Source organism: Gasterosteus aculeatus, chromosome 4 (genome assembly GCF_964276395.1).
Source record: "Gasterosteus aculeatus chromosome 4, fGasAcu3.hap1.1, whole genome shotgun sequence".
Lineage (NCBI taxonomy): Eukaryota > Metazoa > Chordata > Actinopteri > Perciformes > Gasterosteidae > Gasterosteus > Gasterosteus aculeatus.
Genome location: NC_135691.1, coordinates 27808572 through 27827117, shown reverse-complemented (window position 1 = coordinate 27827117; position 18546 = coordinate 27808572). Strand labels below are relative to the sequence as shown.

Below are 18546 nucleotides of genomic sequence, written 5' to 3'. Positions count from 1 at the left end.
CAATTTAAAAAAGGAATATCTTCGTTGAATATCAATATACCTACGCTAGAGTGTGCAAGTGTATTCTGAGCAGTCCACGATGATTATGATTAAGAACCACTATGGAGGCAAACGATGTAGTCATTTATGTAGTAAGTCATGTTCACAACACTACCGTATAAATCAGTCAACATGAAACAACTGTACATTTTAATTACCCAAAATGCATTCATTTATGATGGGGCTACAAAATAAATAAGTATAACATTAAGTCAACATTCACACAATGAGGAATTACATGCAAATGCCGAGGTTTGCTGCTTTAAAAAGGCTCACTTCCATTCACGCCGAATTATTTTTTAAAAATAATTAGAAATCCTGGGTTTAATAAATAATGGCCATACAGCAATTACATATCCAGACTACTATCCAAAAATACTATGATACATATATATCTACATATAAATTCATACCAACCATTCATCCCATATAATTGAGTATGACAAAAAAAGAATAATTGAAATAATTGATTGACTGAAAAATTCATATGGCGTAAAATGTGTCTATTAAAAAAGTATTGACTACGTAATCCAATGAGACACAAACTTAACGTGGTGGAGTGGTTTGTGTTTTCCAGGGCCCCGTGGGCTGTGTTGTCGGGGGAAATAGCTCCCAATGGGGATACCAAAGGCAAAGTGGTTCCACAGGAAGGGCCGTAGTATGAGAGATTTCTTAACCTATGTGAATCGTCCAGAAGAGGTTATCCGGGCCCAAGAACTTCCCGGGATAGACATTGGGATTGGGTGCATTGCAATCCGGTCGTCAGGCAAAGGGCCGAGATCAAGGCAAGCCGACCCCCGGCATCGCAGACTGGCTCTAAAGAACTGGAACATGACCTCTGTGGAGGTGCAACGGCATACAGTTGGGCTGAGCTCCTCGCCTAGCACTGGCTCTGGAATTGAACTCCTGGTGCGGGGCAGGACTATAGTGTATATCAGGGAGGTTAAAACAGACCGTGAGATAGAGAGGCAGTTTAATGCGGAATCGGTAGCGATAAGCGCGTTGCACTGGCCACCCAAGTGACCAAAAGAATGACACTGACGTGACAACCCAATGGAATGGATGAAATGTAAGATGTAGTAGTGACTGACCATTGGCAAAAACTACAGATGCAAATTATTACTGTAGTTTAGCGTATAAATAAACAAGAAATTATAAATATTCTAGACACATCTCAAAAAGTCAGTGTTGTCAATGAGGGGGTGAGAGGGACTTTTCAGAGTTATACTCTCCAACATCTAAACCACAGTCTTCATTGCCTACAAATGTCTGCCCACCTCTTCCCCTACCATCATCATCATCTTCCTCCTCCTCCTCCTCTTCATCATCATCATCTATTTCCTGCTCCTTGCGAGACGCTCTTTCCGCCTTGGGCCCTTTGCATATCTTGAGGTGACGGGTGAGGTGATATTTGGTGAGGAAAGCTTTGTGGCATTTCTCACAGACAAAGTCTCTCCGGCCCTCGTGAGAGTTCATGTGCTTCTTCAGTTGGTTGGTCTTGAGGAAGTGTTTGTTGCACTTTGGGCACTGTATGCGGCGCTCACTGTGGTGGGAAAAGGACAACGCATCAAGACAATGCACGCTTTACATAACAGTCACTTCTTTGGAGGTCTCAATGCTATCAAGATCTATTTTACTTACAGAACGACAACAACAAGTACTACACTCACACTGCAAAACAGACCACAACCTTTGGGCCTGGCAACTCATAAAATAGCAGTTCTACAGCTTTATTTAGAATGCAATAAATTAGTTACATACTGTGTGTGAGAGAACATATGTTGTGTCAGGTCATGTTTCCTGATGAATGCTCGGTCACAGAGGTCACACTTGAGCTTCTCTGCACCGGTGTGGATGAGCATATGCGATGCCACATGGGACTTCTGGGTAAACAACTTCTCGCAAACCGTGCATCTGTAGTTCTTCTGACCTGTTGGAGGGAAAACGGGTTTCAGAAGTTGCAAAAGTTTGACATTTAGGGGACTACTCGTTTTCACTCCATCCGAAAATGATCTACTCAAAAGTAGTCATTATTTAAAGACAAATATGGCCAAAGATCATTCCACTTATCCCTGTACACACCTGTGTGGATCTTGAGGTGCATCCTGAGGTTGCTGGGATCACTGAAGGCCTTACTGCAGTATTCACACTTGTGAGGTTTCATCCCCACGTGCCCCATGAAGTGCACGTTGAGCTTTGTGGATGTGAGGAAAGCGCGGGAACACATGCTACATTTGAATTTCTTCTCCCGTACATGACCCTGACCTTTCGGTCTGGAGGTACCGTTGTTGGCGTTTCTATTACTGTTGGCCCTGCCACTGTTGTTGTCACTGTTTGTTTGCCCTGCACCAGGGGTGTGGCAGGGCCATGGCGAGGAGGAGGAGCTCGAGGTCCCAGTAGTCAGCTTCTCTTCCTGGTGAGCGTGCTGCTGTTGCTGAGAGTGCTCCTGCTGCGATGGACTGTGGCTGTGTGGAGGCTGGTTATGGCTGTGGTTACTGTTATGACTATCAAGGTGAGACTTGAGCTCAGAGAAAGAGGAGCACTCTTTGCCGCAATGGCAGATCTGTCCCTCGGGGACCTGCGGAACACCTGTGAAGACATAAAAGAGGGCGGAATGTTCAACGTCAATCAATGTAGAACGAGTGGATCAGTGGCTTCTTTCAAATCTAGATCCACGTCTAACCATCTGTCATCTCACCCATCAGCCTGCAGTAGTCTCTGCTGTAGTAAAAGAGCAGCTGCTGGTCCGGGTGGATCTCTGTGGTTGTACAAAAGAACAGTTTACCGTTGGCGGGGTACGCCACCAGGTTCGGTTCCTCGCGGGTTCTAAACACACACACACACACACACACACACACACGCACAAACATACACAACAAACAGGGGTCTTTATTACCTGTTGACTGGACTGAAATAATATGGTAAAAGTGATAATGCTGAACTCAATTTGGGAGGAGACAACTTAAGTCTTCATCCTACTCCAGCTCAGTCATACCTCGCTTTGCGGACAAACATCATCCAGTTGCACTCATTCTCATCCGTTGTCACAATGTAGAATTCCAGTACATTGTTGTGGTACATCTGAAATAGATATATCGATTATAATGGTATTTTACTGACCCAGACAACAAACGGTCCAACCAGAATCACAGCACTCACCTTCCATATTTGTGGCGTGTCCTTTTCTGGCCAATTAGAGAGGTCCACATTGCTACAGTGCTGGCCCACCATAGGTCCAAAGCAGGTCCTTGAAGGAATGACATCGCGCGCAAAAACTCCTGGCGGAGTGCGAGGCAATGGCACATTTAATCACTGACCTAATTGACGGTCTGAAATAGGTTTTACTACAAGTTTTTTCTTCAAAAACAGTAATTTAAAAAATGCATAATTCATGTTAATAGTGCTTCTACTTTGAGCTTCAACGTGTGGATACAAAACTTGAAAGCACAATGAAATGCAATGTTTTAAAAGTCCATCCAGGAATCCGGACGGGGGGTTTATCCGCTTACCAAGTGGTTCGTCAGCTACTGAGATGCGCAGGCACAGTTGGCGCGGCAGTGAGAGGCGAGCCCGGCTTTGGATAGGTGTGTCCGGGATGAAGGTGACTGGGCCGTGCTCCGGGCAGTCCGAGGTATACGAGCGCTCACACAACGTGCACCCTGGAAGACAATGAAAGCTTAAAAGGTTGCTTCAGGTGTAAGTCACCCATACTTTCCATACTACAAAGCTGCCTTAATGTACACAGTGCTCATTTCCCTTCAATTCTATGACTAGGATTTTTACAATTTACAATACTCGTTATTTAAGTGGTATATTTTGATGGCATAATAATGTTATGGATCATTTGCAGCTTCCTAGCTGCAAAAAATCCCCAATATTTAAGATGTAGAATTATTTTTTTTCTTCAGATCATTTATTGCATTTTTTTTTTAGCCTTGAAGAAACTAAAACCACACACTCACAGATGGTGTAGGCAATGACCATGTTCTCCTTGTTGGAGGTAGAATCCTCCAGCTGCAGGGTGGAGTTGACCAGCACCAGGTTGTTTTCTGGCCCCAGCGACACCTCTGCAGTGATGGGGGACACATTCACGGCCTCCAGTCCCATCCCAGAGTGCCCATGGAGAGACACCGGCTCCAGTTGGCTGGCCATGGAGCCGGCGAGCACCACACTGACGACGTTCAGCTCCCCGTTTGAGTGGAGCTGCTCCCCGAGTCCTCCTGCTCCTCCTCCCCCGGTGTTACCCACTCGACCGCCCATATGATCCTGCTCCATCACCGCCGGTAGTTCCAGAACAGTGGGTCCGTGAAGGGGCATCACCCCACCAGATGAGTCCACCCCTGTCAATCCCTCATGGGGCTGAGGCTGCCTTCCCCCTCCGAGCTGCTGTTGGGTGTCAGAAACCACCACCACGCCGACTCCGTCCATCGTGGCCAGTTCCTCTCCCATCCGGTCGGGGGACATGGGGCTGCTCACACGCGACTCCATGGCCAATCCCGTGGAGTCCAGCTCATGAGCACCAGCCTGGCGGAGGTCTCCTTGGCCGCTCACCTGTCTGGAGTCCATGGGCACCAGGACCTGCTCCAGTGAGCCTCCAGGGCCACTGTAGGGATCAAGACCGGAGTGATTGTTGCTGGCCACCGACAGAGTGCCATCCATGTTAAGGCTACTGGGATGGATGTATTGAGGTGGTGGACGGTCTGCCAGATAGGACAGGATACCTACAGCAGTGAAGAAGCAGGGAACAAGATCAGCGCTGAAGCTAAAATCCCAAACTGAATGTACTGAGCAGCATGCATGATTCATTCAACTTAAATATGTTCAGTTACATAGCAACCGAAGGATAGCTAACCTTAAAATTAGACCATCCGGGCACAGGCCCATTGAAACAATCATCCTCACCCAAAGAATCTGACTGAATGTTTTGAGAACATAGGCAGATGAGTGGCGTAGCTCACACAAAGCAAGAACCCACCTGGCAATATGTGTCGGAAGTAGCTGCTCTCCAGGTGGGGGTACGGGGGCGGCGGCAAAGAGTAGTTCCTCTCTGGCAGGCCGCACATCACCCCTCTGTCACTCAGCGGACCCATGGGGAGCATCAGCGAGAGGGCCGAGGGAAGGGAGCCCAGGGAGGGGCCCAGGCTGGGGATGGCCACTGACATGCCTGAACCATAATAAAAGAGCGGGAGAAAAATAAACAAAGATCCCATGGAGCTGGACTACGTGGGCGTGCTGGTTGGTGTCTTCCATACCTGGGGTGGGAATGGGGTTGTGCGTCGGGGAGGTGGGCAGACCCAGGTGGCCGGAGCTCACCGAGGGCACGCTGAGCTGGTCCATGCCTACAGGACTCAGGTTCATGTCGTTCATCCTGGAGTTGAACACCCGGAGAATAAGCTTCTTGAGTCCGTCGTGTTGTGATCGGTATGCGCGCACACTCGCACGAAGACAAACAGGTGTGTGTGTGCGCAGCTTTGCGTCACCTGAATTCAACAGCCGCTGCTCGTGCGTAACGTTGCACACAATGGCGCTTTAATGGACCCCTCCCTGTAAAATACAACAGCCGCTGTGAAAACCACTAAGCTTAAAACGACACCCCAATTGCAATTATTAGAAAAATCTTTCGATCCAAAACGATCTGTTTGCAACTCTTGACAGTGAGCGAAATGTCAGCCAGTGTTGCCCAACTGCTAATGTTAACGTTAACGGCTACCTTGCAACTAAATACACCGTCGAGACGGAGCATTAATGTGTATTTCAGTCTGATAAGAGTAAGGAAATACCCTTAACGACCGAGCGTGACGCTCCATTACTAAAGAAAAAGATTGGGGCTGTATAAGAAGGAAGATGCCTTGAAAACAACAACATACCAGCACAATACCTCCCTGAACGGGGCCATGATGGTTTGCTGCTCCGTCTGCGCATGCGCCCTACAACGGCAGTATTTGGCTGATCACAGGTCAGCTCTTCTGTCCTACACTGCAGATTCACAAACAAGTAGTAATAAGTAATACAGGGCCAAAATAAAAATACAACTTTTAATGTTTTAAATGATGTTGGCTTGAGCAGGGTTTGGACTGTTTTAAGGGATTACCTACATATTTTACGATTGATTGTCTAACTGACTGTGGCCATTGAATGGAATTACAACATAGGCATCAGATATCATAAATGTCATATTATATTTATGATATCATAAAGATATTTTAAATAATGGAGTCATTTCTTCAGTAAATGGACACATGATTGCGATAGAATTCTGCTGAAATCTGTAAATAAAATATTCATCACTGTTTTTAAATAGCCAAATCCCACAATGTGAACTGCAAAACAATCTGATGCAACTATGTGTGAGCTCTAACTCAGACATTAATAATATGTGATATGTGATTTCAGTTCATTCTCCTCTGCATCTCATCCGTCTTTCAAATCTTATAATTGCATGCTGCAGCATTGAAAGTGAGCTGGGAATAACATCTATTGCATTATTTCTACAACATTTTTTTGTGATATCGGCTGTTTTATACACATTTAAAACCAAGGAGTCAGTTATTTCAAGCCCGCATAGTTTGTCTTCTACCTTCATGATAATAGTTGCCTCCACGGTGTCAACAGACGGAAGGACGCGTTATGTAAACAGTTTTATCTTGATGGGAAAGTCAGGGCTGCATCTCCGCCCCAGATCATCATACCTGCACCCTCAGAACAAGTGTTCACACCGACCAACGACGTCTGAATTAAGAAGTTCCCACTTCTCAAACGATCCCAATAACGACCCGTGTTCATATGTGGCGGCATTGAAAAGGAAACTTGCTGACTAGTCGAGATGACAGTGAGGAGACTGGCGGGGTGAGTTGCATATGGATGTACAATGAATTACATATATATTCCACAGTTGTTTAATATATGTTTCCATTTTTATTCTCAGTGAAATGTCTTACCACAACGAGGAGTTAAGGGAGCACGTGCCGTATGTCCCTGCACCTGCTCTCCATGGCTTCTCCATGGACAACGGCGGTGCACGCTACAAGGATCCGCTTCGACTTGGGCTGCCCATCCACATAGACGCTGCGTACCTCGACCCCGTGCACGGCCACAGGTCACCCTACAGACGACTGTCGTGTTTCCCCTTTCACATCCCGTTTGATGTGTGTGATTATTCCTTTGAGCCTGCATTCATCCGGAAAAGGAACGAAAGGGAGCGACACCGAGTGCGCTGCGTGAACGAAGGTTACGCGCGGCTCAGAGAGCGTCTCCCGCGGGAGTTTGAAGACAAACGGCTCAGCAAAGCGGAGACCCTGCGGGCGGCTATCGACTATATCAAACACCTGCAGAAACTGCTGGACTTAAACGCGTCCGTGATGGAGACGCCACTTGGAGACGCGCGTATCAGTGCGCCGCTTCCACAGAGGACAGAGAGCGGGGATGGACAATCCCAAACTGGCCTCAACAACAGTGGGGAAATAGTTTACTCGCTCTAACTCTCTTGCTGTCCGTGATATGTTGTGCATAAATTCCATTTTAAAGAAAGTAAAGCGTGGTTAATTGACACAATTGCTTCTGTCTGATTGTATTCTTAATTATGTACATCATTCTGTACTGAGTGTGTTTATATGTAGGTTTTACCACCAAGAAGGCGTTAAGATGGAGTTAAAAAAGTGAATTACTACAGTCAAGTCCAAATCTGCAATCCAAATCTAACAAAATTAAAATGAAAGTAATATACAGTTATGTTCGCCATTTAGGACAGTGGACAAGTGCAGTACTCCATAGTATAACAATAATAATATTATGTAGGGCCATACGAATACTTTAAGGATCCAGCATTGGGCCATGCAGCAGCTGTGGCTTAAATTATATAAGATATTATTTTTGATTACAGTAAAAACACTTTTCCCAAGAGGACATTGAATTGAAAAGGCAGACTTAAATAGTCCATAAAGGACACAAATTACACTTCAAAACATAGAAGAGTTAGCTGACTTCAAAGACCACCTGCTGTTATCTCCGGGTTCTCAGGAAGTTATCTCCCCTAATAGCTTAAGGAATGCACTTATCAGGGAGATTTGTGTGTTTATACTTCCTACCTCCGCTGACCTGCACGGAAACATCTCACAATTTCAGATTTTTAGAAATACCAAAACCACAATTTATTTTTTTTCGGGGGTATGGCGAAGGGGGGGTAAACACACTATTCTAGGTGGAAGGGGTCTTGAGAGGGGTGCAGCTTAAGTGTACTTTGCCGTTGTGGAAGAAAGGCATTGAAAGCCGGAGAGGAGGGACATACCCACAACAAAAATCTTTGTCTGAGCAATATGTGAATAGGACCCAATAATTATCCAAGTGCTGGTACCCTGGGCGTGATGGTTCAGTGGCACTCTGAGGATAGAGACCATGACGCTACTTAAATGAAAGCCTTTGCCTTAATGGATGCTTTCACCCCTGAAGCACAAAGGCTGATTCTAATCAGCTTCCAGTTGTGCTTTTCTTGCAGGCACTGCGATTCATCGCGAGAAAGGTTGTAACTATTGCATGTTTTAAAACAGTCCGTGTTTGGATGAATTTCCCCCGTGATCAATTTTGTAAATTGGTCAAAACATTTGCCCCAAAATGCGTTTATACTTCAGTTTCAAAACGTTTTTTGCAATGCACAAGAGCTCAGATCATCAGCAACATCTCCTCCAAACAGACAGGAAAAAAGCTCACCATGGACCTTGGAATAACCATGCAGAGAATAACTAGCAGTCAGACGGATTCGATTTCTATATTGAGCCTAACATTTGTGTCTTGCATGCTTCAGGCTGCAGATTTGTGCAGTGCAGGAGAGAAAAAAAGCTGCAAACATGCACGAAGGACTAAGACAGATAAAGTTTATCAGTTGGCGTGAGATCAGTGGACCACCAGGAAAGTTTGCTGTGACGTGTCGAGACAAGGAGCCCACATTCAGAGACGGAAACGGAACAGCAGGACACACAATGATGCAGGCCCGTGCCCTGCACACTACAGCTTCAAATCTGGGAATTATATTTCACTGTACTGTAAGTGGATTTTTTTCTTTTAAAGAAATAGGTTCAATTTTGCAACTCAGTATATTCAACACACAGAATATAATGTAATTTAGTGTGTGGAATGTTGATTAACAATTATCTAATTTTCAAATAGTGGAGTAGGAAAAATGGGAAAAGCAGTGGTACCCCGTCGTACAGTGGACAACATCATACATGTTACAATATAAATGAAATTGTAACTTGATTCCCCATTGATGCAAGCAGTATTTAAGTGAAAAATGCTATGTTTTCTAATCATTTGAAAACAAAAAGAACACAGGAGGAAATGATGGATCCTTCAGCGTCATTCATTAATTAAATACATATTTACAAGTACTACCAACTGTTCGACATTACATGAAATGAAAGTTTGCATTATAACTCATGTGTCCTCTGGTTCGTGTGCACAAACGTGTGTCTTGGCAACCAGTGGACCTACAGCTCATCAAGCTTTTCCACGAGTGCGTCGTTTTCAGATTCTAATATGGATATCTGACGATTCCTGTCGCTCACCTCCTGTCAAGGGAAGAACATATGGCTAATTAACCAAGAGTTATGAAAAAAGCATCCCTGGTTTGTAAAGCTCAGATAAAAGGGGAAAATCACCCCAAATACATGTCAAAATAAATGAGAGCCTAAAATACTACCCGAGTCAGCAGTGTGTTGCGCCAGCGAAGTTCACTGACCGCCACCGCGTCCTGCAGAGAAAGGTCGCTGCCCATTGTGAGGTTTGGCTCACACATCATGGAACCCAGAGTGCCATTCGCCCGCTGGATCCGAGACCTGAGGAGGCAAGACCGGTCCTGAAGAGATGCAGACGGGCCGGCGTTGGGGGACAGCATAAGTGGCAGTTCAGAGGAGTCTACGAGGCCCCCGAAACCCAACCCCCCCCGCCTCGTACCTCTGCTGCGCCACCCTGGTACGAGCTGAACCCAGTTCTGGCCTCAACCCTGTCCTGCATGGCTCTGTTCTCCTGCAGCCGCTGGAGGTACCAGAGACGGGCCTTCTCCAGGATCTCCAGGCCAGAGCACAGAGCGTCCTTCTCCTTCTCTAGATCCTTCTGACGCTTAACCTGAGGTGGGAAGAAACAAGCTCAGGTTCGTGTCAAACCTGTCCACTCGTGGACCTGTCCACTCGCTTCATGTCCTGTCACTTTCCTCACTATCGGCTTGTCCAACAAACCTTTTTTTGTTGATGATACAGCCAGTCCGGATGCAAGTGTTTGCATGTGTATTTTAATGGCACCTGGGGTCAGACTAACAAGCATGAACATCTGACTCCCCGGCCAGCTGACCTGAAGCAGCATCATCAGCATAGCGCCGCCTGTTGTCTTCCAGAGGCCCCAAGGCTTTGTTTACATCAGCAGAGCCAATCTACAGAGCAGCGGGAGGCCTTTAGTCCTATTGTCCGCCCTCAGTTGCATTACATGCACTTTAAACGGGCTCACACTGAGCCTACAGGTGCTACAACAAGCTGGGAACGTAAAACGTGTATTAGTGGCCGATCAGCTGCTTGATGAAGACAGGACGTGGCGGTCACATTGATGGATTACAAGGACATCAGAAACTCATGACCCTACTGTAACACTAGTTAATGATGAGTTTTAGCTGGGTTTTAAGATGTGCCAAATGGTTCTGTTATTTAATACAAGAGGCTTTCTTACAGCTGTGTGTCTCCCATAATTATCTCATATCTCTATCTATCTATGACTGTTTGCCACATGACAACTCCTCGTATCATAATAGATTTACAGTTAATGGAAAACGTGGTTATATTGAGCCTTTAACAGGAAGCTGTGAGGGGCAGAACCGACATGTGGGAATGTGTCAGTGGGATGACTGCAGCCATGCAACCTTCAAAACCTTTCAGTACATGGAGCAAAGCAAACAAAGATCCTATAACTTTAATATTCAGGATAAAGAAGCTCATTTCTAATACGTTTATACGAATAATACAGTTTATGTTAACAGCAATTTTACAAAAAGGAAAAATACAGAATTTCTTTACACCAAATATTTTATATAGATTATATATACTGTCAATTAACATCCTTCCATCCTATATCCAGTATTTGTCTAAATAAACCAGTGGCCACTTCATTTGGTCAAAATCTAATAATACTCATTTGGTCAAAATCTAAATGAGGGCCTATAACGTTCAGTGTATTTTGTATTGAGGTGTAACATTACATTATATATGTATTATTGAGGTTAGGTCTTTAGTCGTGGCCTGCATTGTATTTAGATGTATTTCTAACATCGTCATGATTGCAAATGGGAAAGACACAAAATGCAGTTGGCTACAACAACACCGTAAACTACGACGCCACTGAAGAGCACCTAATTGAAATGACACATTTAAGGCACAATTTATGTTTGCATACAGTACAAGTGTAACATATATGTTTCAATTTCAATGTGAAAAGTATGTATTTTATTGAGCCAAAACGTAAAGAACCCTTTGTTTTTGTTTTGTTTTGTTGTTTGAATTGAATGGAAAATGTATACATTATATTTTTCTAAATGACTCATTAGACTCATTTACATATTTTGCCTCACATTACAGAGGAGTAGACAAGGTCGTGTGAATGCACCGTGGCCAAATTGACCAAACTGGTGACACTTAAGCAGACTGGAGAGGCAGTAAATGCTTAACTTTAGGTAAAGAATACCATATGCTTTTTTGAACAGAAACTGTATAGTTTGTGTTTTAACCTACACGGCCTATACGGTATTACTACACTCATCAATTACAAAGAAAACATTAAAACTGGGGAAAAAGCGAGTAGCGTGAGCACACACAGCAGCTGATAAGGATCACTCATTCAGGAAAATCCTGTTTATATTCACAGATGAAAAAAGGCAGATGCAGCTGATTAGAAATCCATCACATGCACACTCAACCCCCCTAAACACACACAAAACCACAAAGTTCCCTCCTCACCCATAGGTAGAAGCGAAGCGCATCCAGGCTGTGGAGGCCGGTCCTGAGTGGGATGATAACCACAGTGTAGGAGCCAGAGCCGGGGGGACGACAGGCCATGGAGAGGAGATCAGTCGCTGACAGCTACTGCTGCTGCCCCACGCATCTGGCCAAATAACAAACAACAAAAACACAGCTCGCCCCCCCGGCCGACTCACAACGCGGAGGGAATGAGAGCGTGTGAGAGACAGACAGAGAGAGATAGGCAGGGGTGGGAAAGAAAAATACACAGGCACAGGCAGCTCGGTTCCCCCTGGGGCGAGGTAATGAAAAATTCCACATGTCACTGCCATGACCGGTTAATCGACGTACAGTGTCACTGAGTGAGTGGTTGGGGCGGAAAAGTCAGCGGATCAAATAAAAGCAGAAACGACAACAGTGAAGGGCCAGGAAATATGACAGCCGAGCGGCGGGCGGGAGGTTTGAGAGGAGGATATAGGTGGGAGGTCAGGCCGTGTTTCGGCCTCGGTTTCACAAGCAGTGTTCAACTCACAGGGGACGGTGTCATCCTGTGACTGCAGTGGAAACATTAAATTCCTCTAGATGTGTTAGAGAAAAAAAAGAGAGCGCGCGTGGTTCTTTTTGTTCTCAGTGGCAGGTGAGTCTGTCCCGACACGTTCCCTGGAATGTGACATAACCCGGGAAGTTCAGCAGTCAAGACAAACAAATAGAGCAGTCGAGTACAGGTCTGAGAGCAGGGGCGGAGGGCGGAGGGAGGGCGGAGGGCTCATTGATTTCAGCCACGTTGCATTGACGCTAACATCATTTTAGCACAGAACATCCGCCTCAGGCAAAACGGGCTGTTAAACCAATCAGATGATTCCCTTAGTAGCACTATTGGACAGACTTCTAGCAGACAGAAGTTTATCAAGAAGAATATGAAGATTCAGCCCCAAAAATACTATTACTTTACTAATACTAACCTATTTTTCTTTTGGTAAATAACGGTAGCAAATATTATTACAGTTAAACACAATTTTTCAAATAAATACTAGATAAATAAATAGATATTTTATATTATAGTATATATTATACTTCAATGAAAGTACCAATACAACAATGTAAAAATAAACATTTGGAGAAAACATTATATCATATTAATACTTTTATATTAAGATTACATTAGTAGTATTAGTAGCAAAAATAGAACATCAAAGGGAAAGGACACAGAAATTGTTTTGTTTTGTTCTTCTGTACTTTGCAATTAATAATTTGGGATCTGAGTGCTGTTATTTTATAAATAGTATTGTCGGACAGAGAACTGATTGTTTCAGGAAGAGTTAGCTAATTATTTTAAGTTTTTTTAAGTTGATTTAACAACCTAATGTGGGTGATATGTTTACCTCACAATATACAGATTTACATGTTTCTGACACAAGGGGTAAAACCCCTTATTCGGGTTGAGTAACCCATCACGATGTCCCGGTCCGGGACGCTTTGGGTTTAACATTACAAATTATTCAAATGAATTTTGCATTACAAACTTGTGTCAATTAACTAATTAAGGTTCTAACGATATTAAGTCACATTGGGATGAACTGATTTATCTATCAGCTGATTTAAGGAAAAAGCCCCTGAAAGCTATTGAATGTCGCAAACTGTCTTTGCCACATTGAAGCTGCAGTGATGCTCGATGGCCAGCAGAGAGAGCCGCCAGTGCACGCCGCCTGCCAGAGTGGAGGATCATATCCAGAGGTGACATTTTGTGGTTCTTCACGGTGCGCTCGTCCGAGCGTGAAGATGTAGCTCTTGCACAACACCAGATGGCGCAGAAAAACAATGATGCAGAGCCACGAGACTTCCCCCAAAAGAAAGTCAACGATTTTACATGAGGACATTTTTAAAGGCTAAAATCCAATAGGACTGAAACGACTGATCAACTGAAAAAGGTCACTTTTACGTTACACGACTCTAGATTAGGTTTTGTATTCCGCATCTAAAAAAAAGCTGTATTTCTGTAATATTTTCAGGTCGTGTGACAAGCCTCAAGGCCTCCTCTGTTTAACCCATGGCGCCCCGATACAGACTCTTTTAGTCTCTACTACTACTTTGCGGCCGAGAGTGGGCCCCAGTTGCTTCCTGTCTGGCTCCCACACATGCATGCACACTTTCCCTCACACGCACAACGCGCACACACACACTCACACACACATACACATATGTGCTCTCTCGCTCTAACTGCTACTTTCAAACTTTCGAAACCACAAAATTGAAAAGGACGCTCACACACGTGAAGCTGGAGTTGTACACACATACATCTGTAGGTAACAGGTGCAGCTCCCCATTCGGTGCCGTGAGACTGAACTGAAGAAGCAGGCAGAAGGGACATCATTCGGAGCCGAGTCCCTGTCTCCCCTCCAGCACATGCCAGCGCTGGCCACTCAAATTGTTCCATGTCATAGCTCGGAGGAATCTAATACCAATATCTACCCCCCCCCCACACACACATGCACTTACAGGCCGACACTGACACGCTCGTCCTGAGAAAGACAACCAATGACCAACACCACTTCTTATTGCATTTTTGTTCTGAAATTTAGACTGGAAAAGTACCAACACCCTGAAAGGACACCCCTGAAGGGAAACTACTTTTTTTTTTTGTCCTTTGTTCGTCCTGGTGGACACCAGACACAAAAACACCAACACCGTGGTTTGTTTTAAATTGTGTTGCAGATAGTTGTAGTTTCCGGACATAAAAGACATGCTAGTTTAAACTTATGAAAATGTCTAAATATGATATTCATCGGGAGGCACGCTGGCGTGGTGGTTAGCACTGTCGCCTCAGAGCAAGAAGGTCCTGAGCTTGATTCGCCCAGTGGCCTTTCTGTGTGGAGTCTGCATGTTCTCCCTGTGTCTGCGTGGGTTCTCTCCGGTTACTCCGGCTTCCTCCCACAGTCCAAAGACATGCTTTGGGGATCAGGTTAATTGGGGACTTTAAATTGTCCGTAGATGTATGAATGTGAGTGTGAATGGTTGTGTGTCTCTGTGTTGGCCCTGCGATTGGCTGGCAACCAATCCTGTCTATCGCCTGAAGTTGGCTGGGATGGACTCCAGCCCCCCCGCGACCCTGTGTGCAGGATAAGCAGTTTGACGATGGATGGATGGATGGATGATATTCATCATCTATGACACCTCAGCAATATGTATATTTAGAGCAGGGCACCACCATAGCAGCACCATAGACAGTAGCAGCAGCGCCAAGTTGGAAAGAGCAGTACAGAAGTGTGAAAGAACAATATTTTTTCAAACTTAAAGAGGCCCTTTACTGATTTCATATTAACCTTCCATTAAGTTCAGGGACTCGCAGGAGACAGGTTATATAAATATTCATCAAAATAGAAGCAGCAAAAGCCAAGAAAGAAATCCAGACTGCTGAGAAAAGTAGTAAAGTAGTACTTTACTCAGCGTCATCCCTGTGGAACATAGACCCAACCTATATGTACAACGTATATATTTATATTAATAGAATAACACCATGCGGATGAATTTACAAGTTACAAACACCCAAAAGCAACGTTGAGAGTATTGGTTGCTGGCCAGGTAAAACAATCACGCACATACTTCTCTCTCTTTTCTCCTAATCATTTGCTCGCTCAATCATTTATTTATCCTCTAATCGCGCTAGTCATGCACACACACGCAAACACGCACATATCCAAACGCACAAGTATCGTCAGAGGCGTCTTCTCGCCGTTGTCTCACAAACACACATATTGTCAGGCTCGTGCACAGCCCGATACTGCAAGACCAGAGCCAGATGCAAACCAGATGTTCCCCAGATGTAGATAAGGGCAAAAAAACACATCAGCTGAAGCGCACCACCTTTTCACCTCAGCTGCTTGGAGCAGAAACAGATGCGGGACTCAAACATCCTAGAGTTGTGGATGGCAGATACAGTATGTTTTTCAGAGAGTCAAGGTTACTGCGATCATTACCGTAATTGTGTAGCATTGAAATGTAGCCTACAATAGCAGGGGAGAGCTGGTTTCATTTGAAAGTATTATCTGACACATTTGGTGTGGTGGGGGGGGGGGGGGGTGATTCACTCAGGTTTTGTCAAAAATAAAACCATTTTGATTAATCTTTACATATTTTTCTTTTGTCGTCTAGGCTCCGTCTAGTTTTGACATTGAGCGTCTCTCAAAGTCATTTTAAAACAGGTTCCCCTTTAAACACATATGCATCGACAAAAACAAAGGATCCGCTTACACCTAACTTGCTCCGCCCTTAACTCCCCCCCCGCCTTCCCCTCCAGCGCACAAACACACCATGCAGAAAACAATACTTCTCTCAAAAGAACAAAGAGTGCGTTACATTTACAGGTAGCGGCACGAGGGTTATACACTCAGTGGTCATCACAACTCAAAGAAAATGAATCCAAGACCCCCCCACCCCCTCAGGCCTGCTCCTGAGGGGCTGATAACACCCCCACCCCCCCAACCCTTCCACAAAACATACATAGTCAGGGTGTCCTTGGGCACATTTCACCTTAAACCCGTTCACCCTGACATGCAAGCTCCCTTGAACCCCTGACAATATCCAGCTGCCAGCGAGCCGCCTCGCTCTCCCCGCACCCCAAACCTCTGCAGACCCTGCTGCCGAAAGCACAAACTCCTTCATTCACTCCCTCCCCCGCCTCCCCACAGCCCCACCTGTGGCCTCAACAGCTGGTCGAGCGATCCTGTGGAGACTCCTCCCGGTTACGGATGGAGTATTTGTACCTTTTGTGCGTGTACATGTGTGCGTGACTTCATTTTTGGTTCACTGCCTGTTGTTTCCTCTGTGCATCTCCGCCGTCCCTCTCACAAAGTTCCAAATTTAGTTTTACAAGCCACGGATTGTTTGTACTTGGTTTGTGCCTCCCAGCGTCGTCTTCAAGTCTCCGTGAGGGTGCAACAATAACTGGGGCAGACAACTGCTGATTAAATAGCGTTACAATGACTATATTTCAGAGAACAGTTAGGGCGTGTTACCCGTTTAAATACAGTCATTTGAATGCGGTGGAGCCGTGCTTATTGTTGTTTTTACTCCTACAGCGCACAACTTGGCCTCTGCAGCCTGCAGACTACCTTTCTAACTGTCACAACTTGTCTTAATTCATCTCACATTTTTTAGCGAGTGACCTGCTTAGATAAGGGACGTTTCCATCGGCAGTCATTAGACGGCGCTGGATGCTAAAGCCTGAACGATGCGTGCACCGTTTCCCGTCTTTGCCTTTTTACTTGACTTGCTGTCGTCACCACGTTTCCATGCAAATTCTCCCTCGTTCTCTTCGCTCGTAATCTCTACGGTTGACGTAACAATCCACCGGCTGCGGCGAGCCTTTTCTCTGTATTTGCTGCCGCAAGTGAAAGGGCCGGAGGATGCGGAAACCCCCCCGTGCTGCACCTGCTAACCAACAACTTCCTCGGTTCTGTTGGTCTGCGCTCCTTCCATCACGGGTTCCCCATTCACCACAGAGACTTCTTGCTGACACGACCCTGCCAGACGCCCCCTCGGTGTTTCACTAAACTCAGCACCTTTGGCACCAGCCTCTCGGTTTCATGGTTTTTGTTCAGCCAATGACCTTTGACCTGCAGCTTAAGAAAAACTGAAAGTTTTCTCAAAATAACAGTGAGTCTGACTAATGATATGGGTTATCAGGGTTGTAGAGTAGTTCTCGTCGTAGTTGAGGACAAGATAAGAGAGGTATCGATATTCTCCAACTATGGTTGTAAAGCAGTTATTAAAGTGCCGTCATCCTAATTACATCTACCTTGAATTGATCTTTAGTTAATTTGTCATAACCTTTCCCTGATTTCATGAACGGCATCCTTCCATATTATTCTCTCTCATCTCGTATATGTCCTCAAAACCATCACATTACGACTCCCTTCCCAATGATTCCCATTAAATTATGCTTTCGGAACACAATGCTTCACAGTTGTAGGACGTAGCTCCTTAATGGCCTCTCCGTTATGCCCTTTGTTGGTTTTACGACCGAGTGAATCTGCAAAATTTGAATGAAAAGAGGTGAATTGTTTTTGTTTTTTTGTTGCCAACACAAGACCCCGACAGTCCCCCAGCACGTTGTCTTCTGACCCGAGTCACATCGAACTGTGTGACTTGTTTAACAAACAAGCTGATGTATTCAAGGGCACTGACCGTGGAGGGAAGACAATGGGCCTAATGACGGTAACAAACTGTAACATACAGCACAGGGTTAAGGGGGGGGGTGGGGGGTGGGGGGGGGGGGCGCACAAAAACACACACACACACACACACACACACAAAGAGCTGACAGTAAATTCAGAGAGCTGACTAAACAGTGGTATCATGCCCAGAGGCTTCATTGTTCCGCTGATGGATACTCACATATGACAGAGTATAAAGGCCTCTTGACACAGAGAGTAGTTGGGAATTAGGTAACTGGGACACAACCCTAATTCACTATTATGTTTTACGATGGGACCTAAAATAACTCAGCGTGCAAGACAACAAT

The 18546-nt window shown here is 45.1% G+C and overlaps 3 protein-coding genes across 3 annotated transcripts; 1 reads left to right on the top strand and 2 right to left on the bottom strand.

Annotated features, from left to right (window-relative positions):
- Positions 1-110: 110 nt before the first annotated feature.
- On the bottom strand, positions 111-6134 carry prdm4 (PR domain containing 4). The gene is made up of 12 exons (XM_040173056.2): positions 5907-6134; positions 5520-5583; positions 5292-5407; positions 5015-5203; positions 4002-4760; positions 3549-3698; positions 3199-3317; positions 3035-3120; positions 2738-2865; positions 2122-2628; positions 1801-1969; positions 111-1582 (listed from the first exon to the last, which is right to left on the bottom strand). Exons 1-12 carry the CDS (start codon positions 5959-5961, stop codon positions 1231-1233), a joined length of 2694 nt encoding a protein of 897 aa, XP_040028990.2. The 5' UTR covers positions 5962-6134; the 3' UTR covers positions 111-1230.
- A 582-nt stretch (positions 6135-6716) lies between these two features.
- LOC120818325 (achaete-scute homolog 4) lies at positions 6717-7584 on the top strand. The gene is made up of 2 exons (XM_040175300.2): positions 6717-6885; positions 6965-7584. The coding sequence occupies exons 1-2, from the start codon at positions 6863-6865 to the stop codon at positions 7515-7517; spliced, it is 576 nt and encodes a 191-aa protein (XP_040031234.1). The 5' UTR covers positions 6717-6862; the 3' UTR covers positions 7518-7584.
- Positions 7585-8635: 1051 nt separating this feature from the next.
- Positions 8636-12718, bottom strand: LOC120818326 (suppressor APC domain-containing protein 1). The gene is made up of 4 exons (XM_040175301.2): positions 12027-12718; positions 9985-10155; positions 9731-9886; positions 8636-9599 (listed from the first exon to the last, which is right to left on the bottom strand). Exons 1-4 carry the CDS (start codon positions 12123-12125, stop codon positions 9519-9521), a joined length of 507 nt encoding a protein of 168 aa, XP_040031235.1. The 5' UTR covers positions 12126-12718; the 3' UTR covers positions 8636-9518.
- Positions 12719-18546: the final 5828 nt, after the last annotated feature.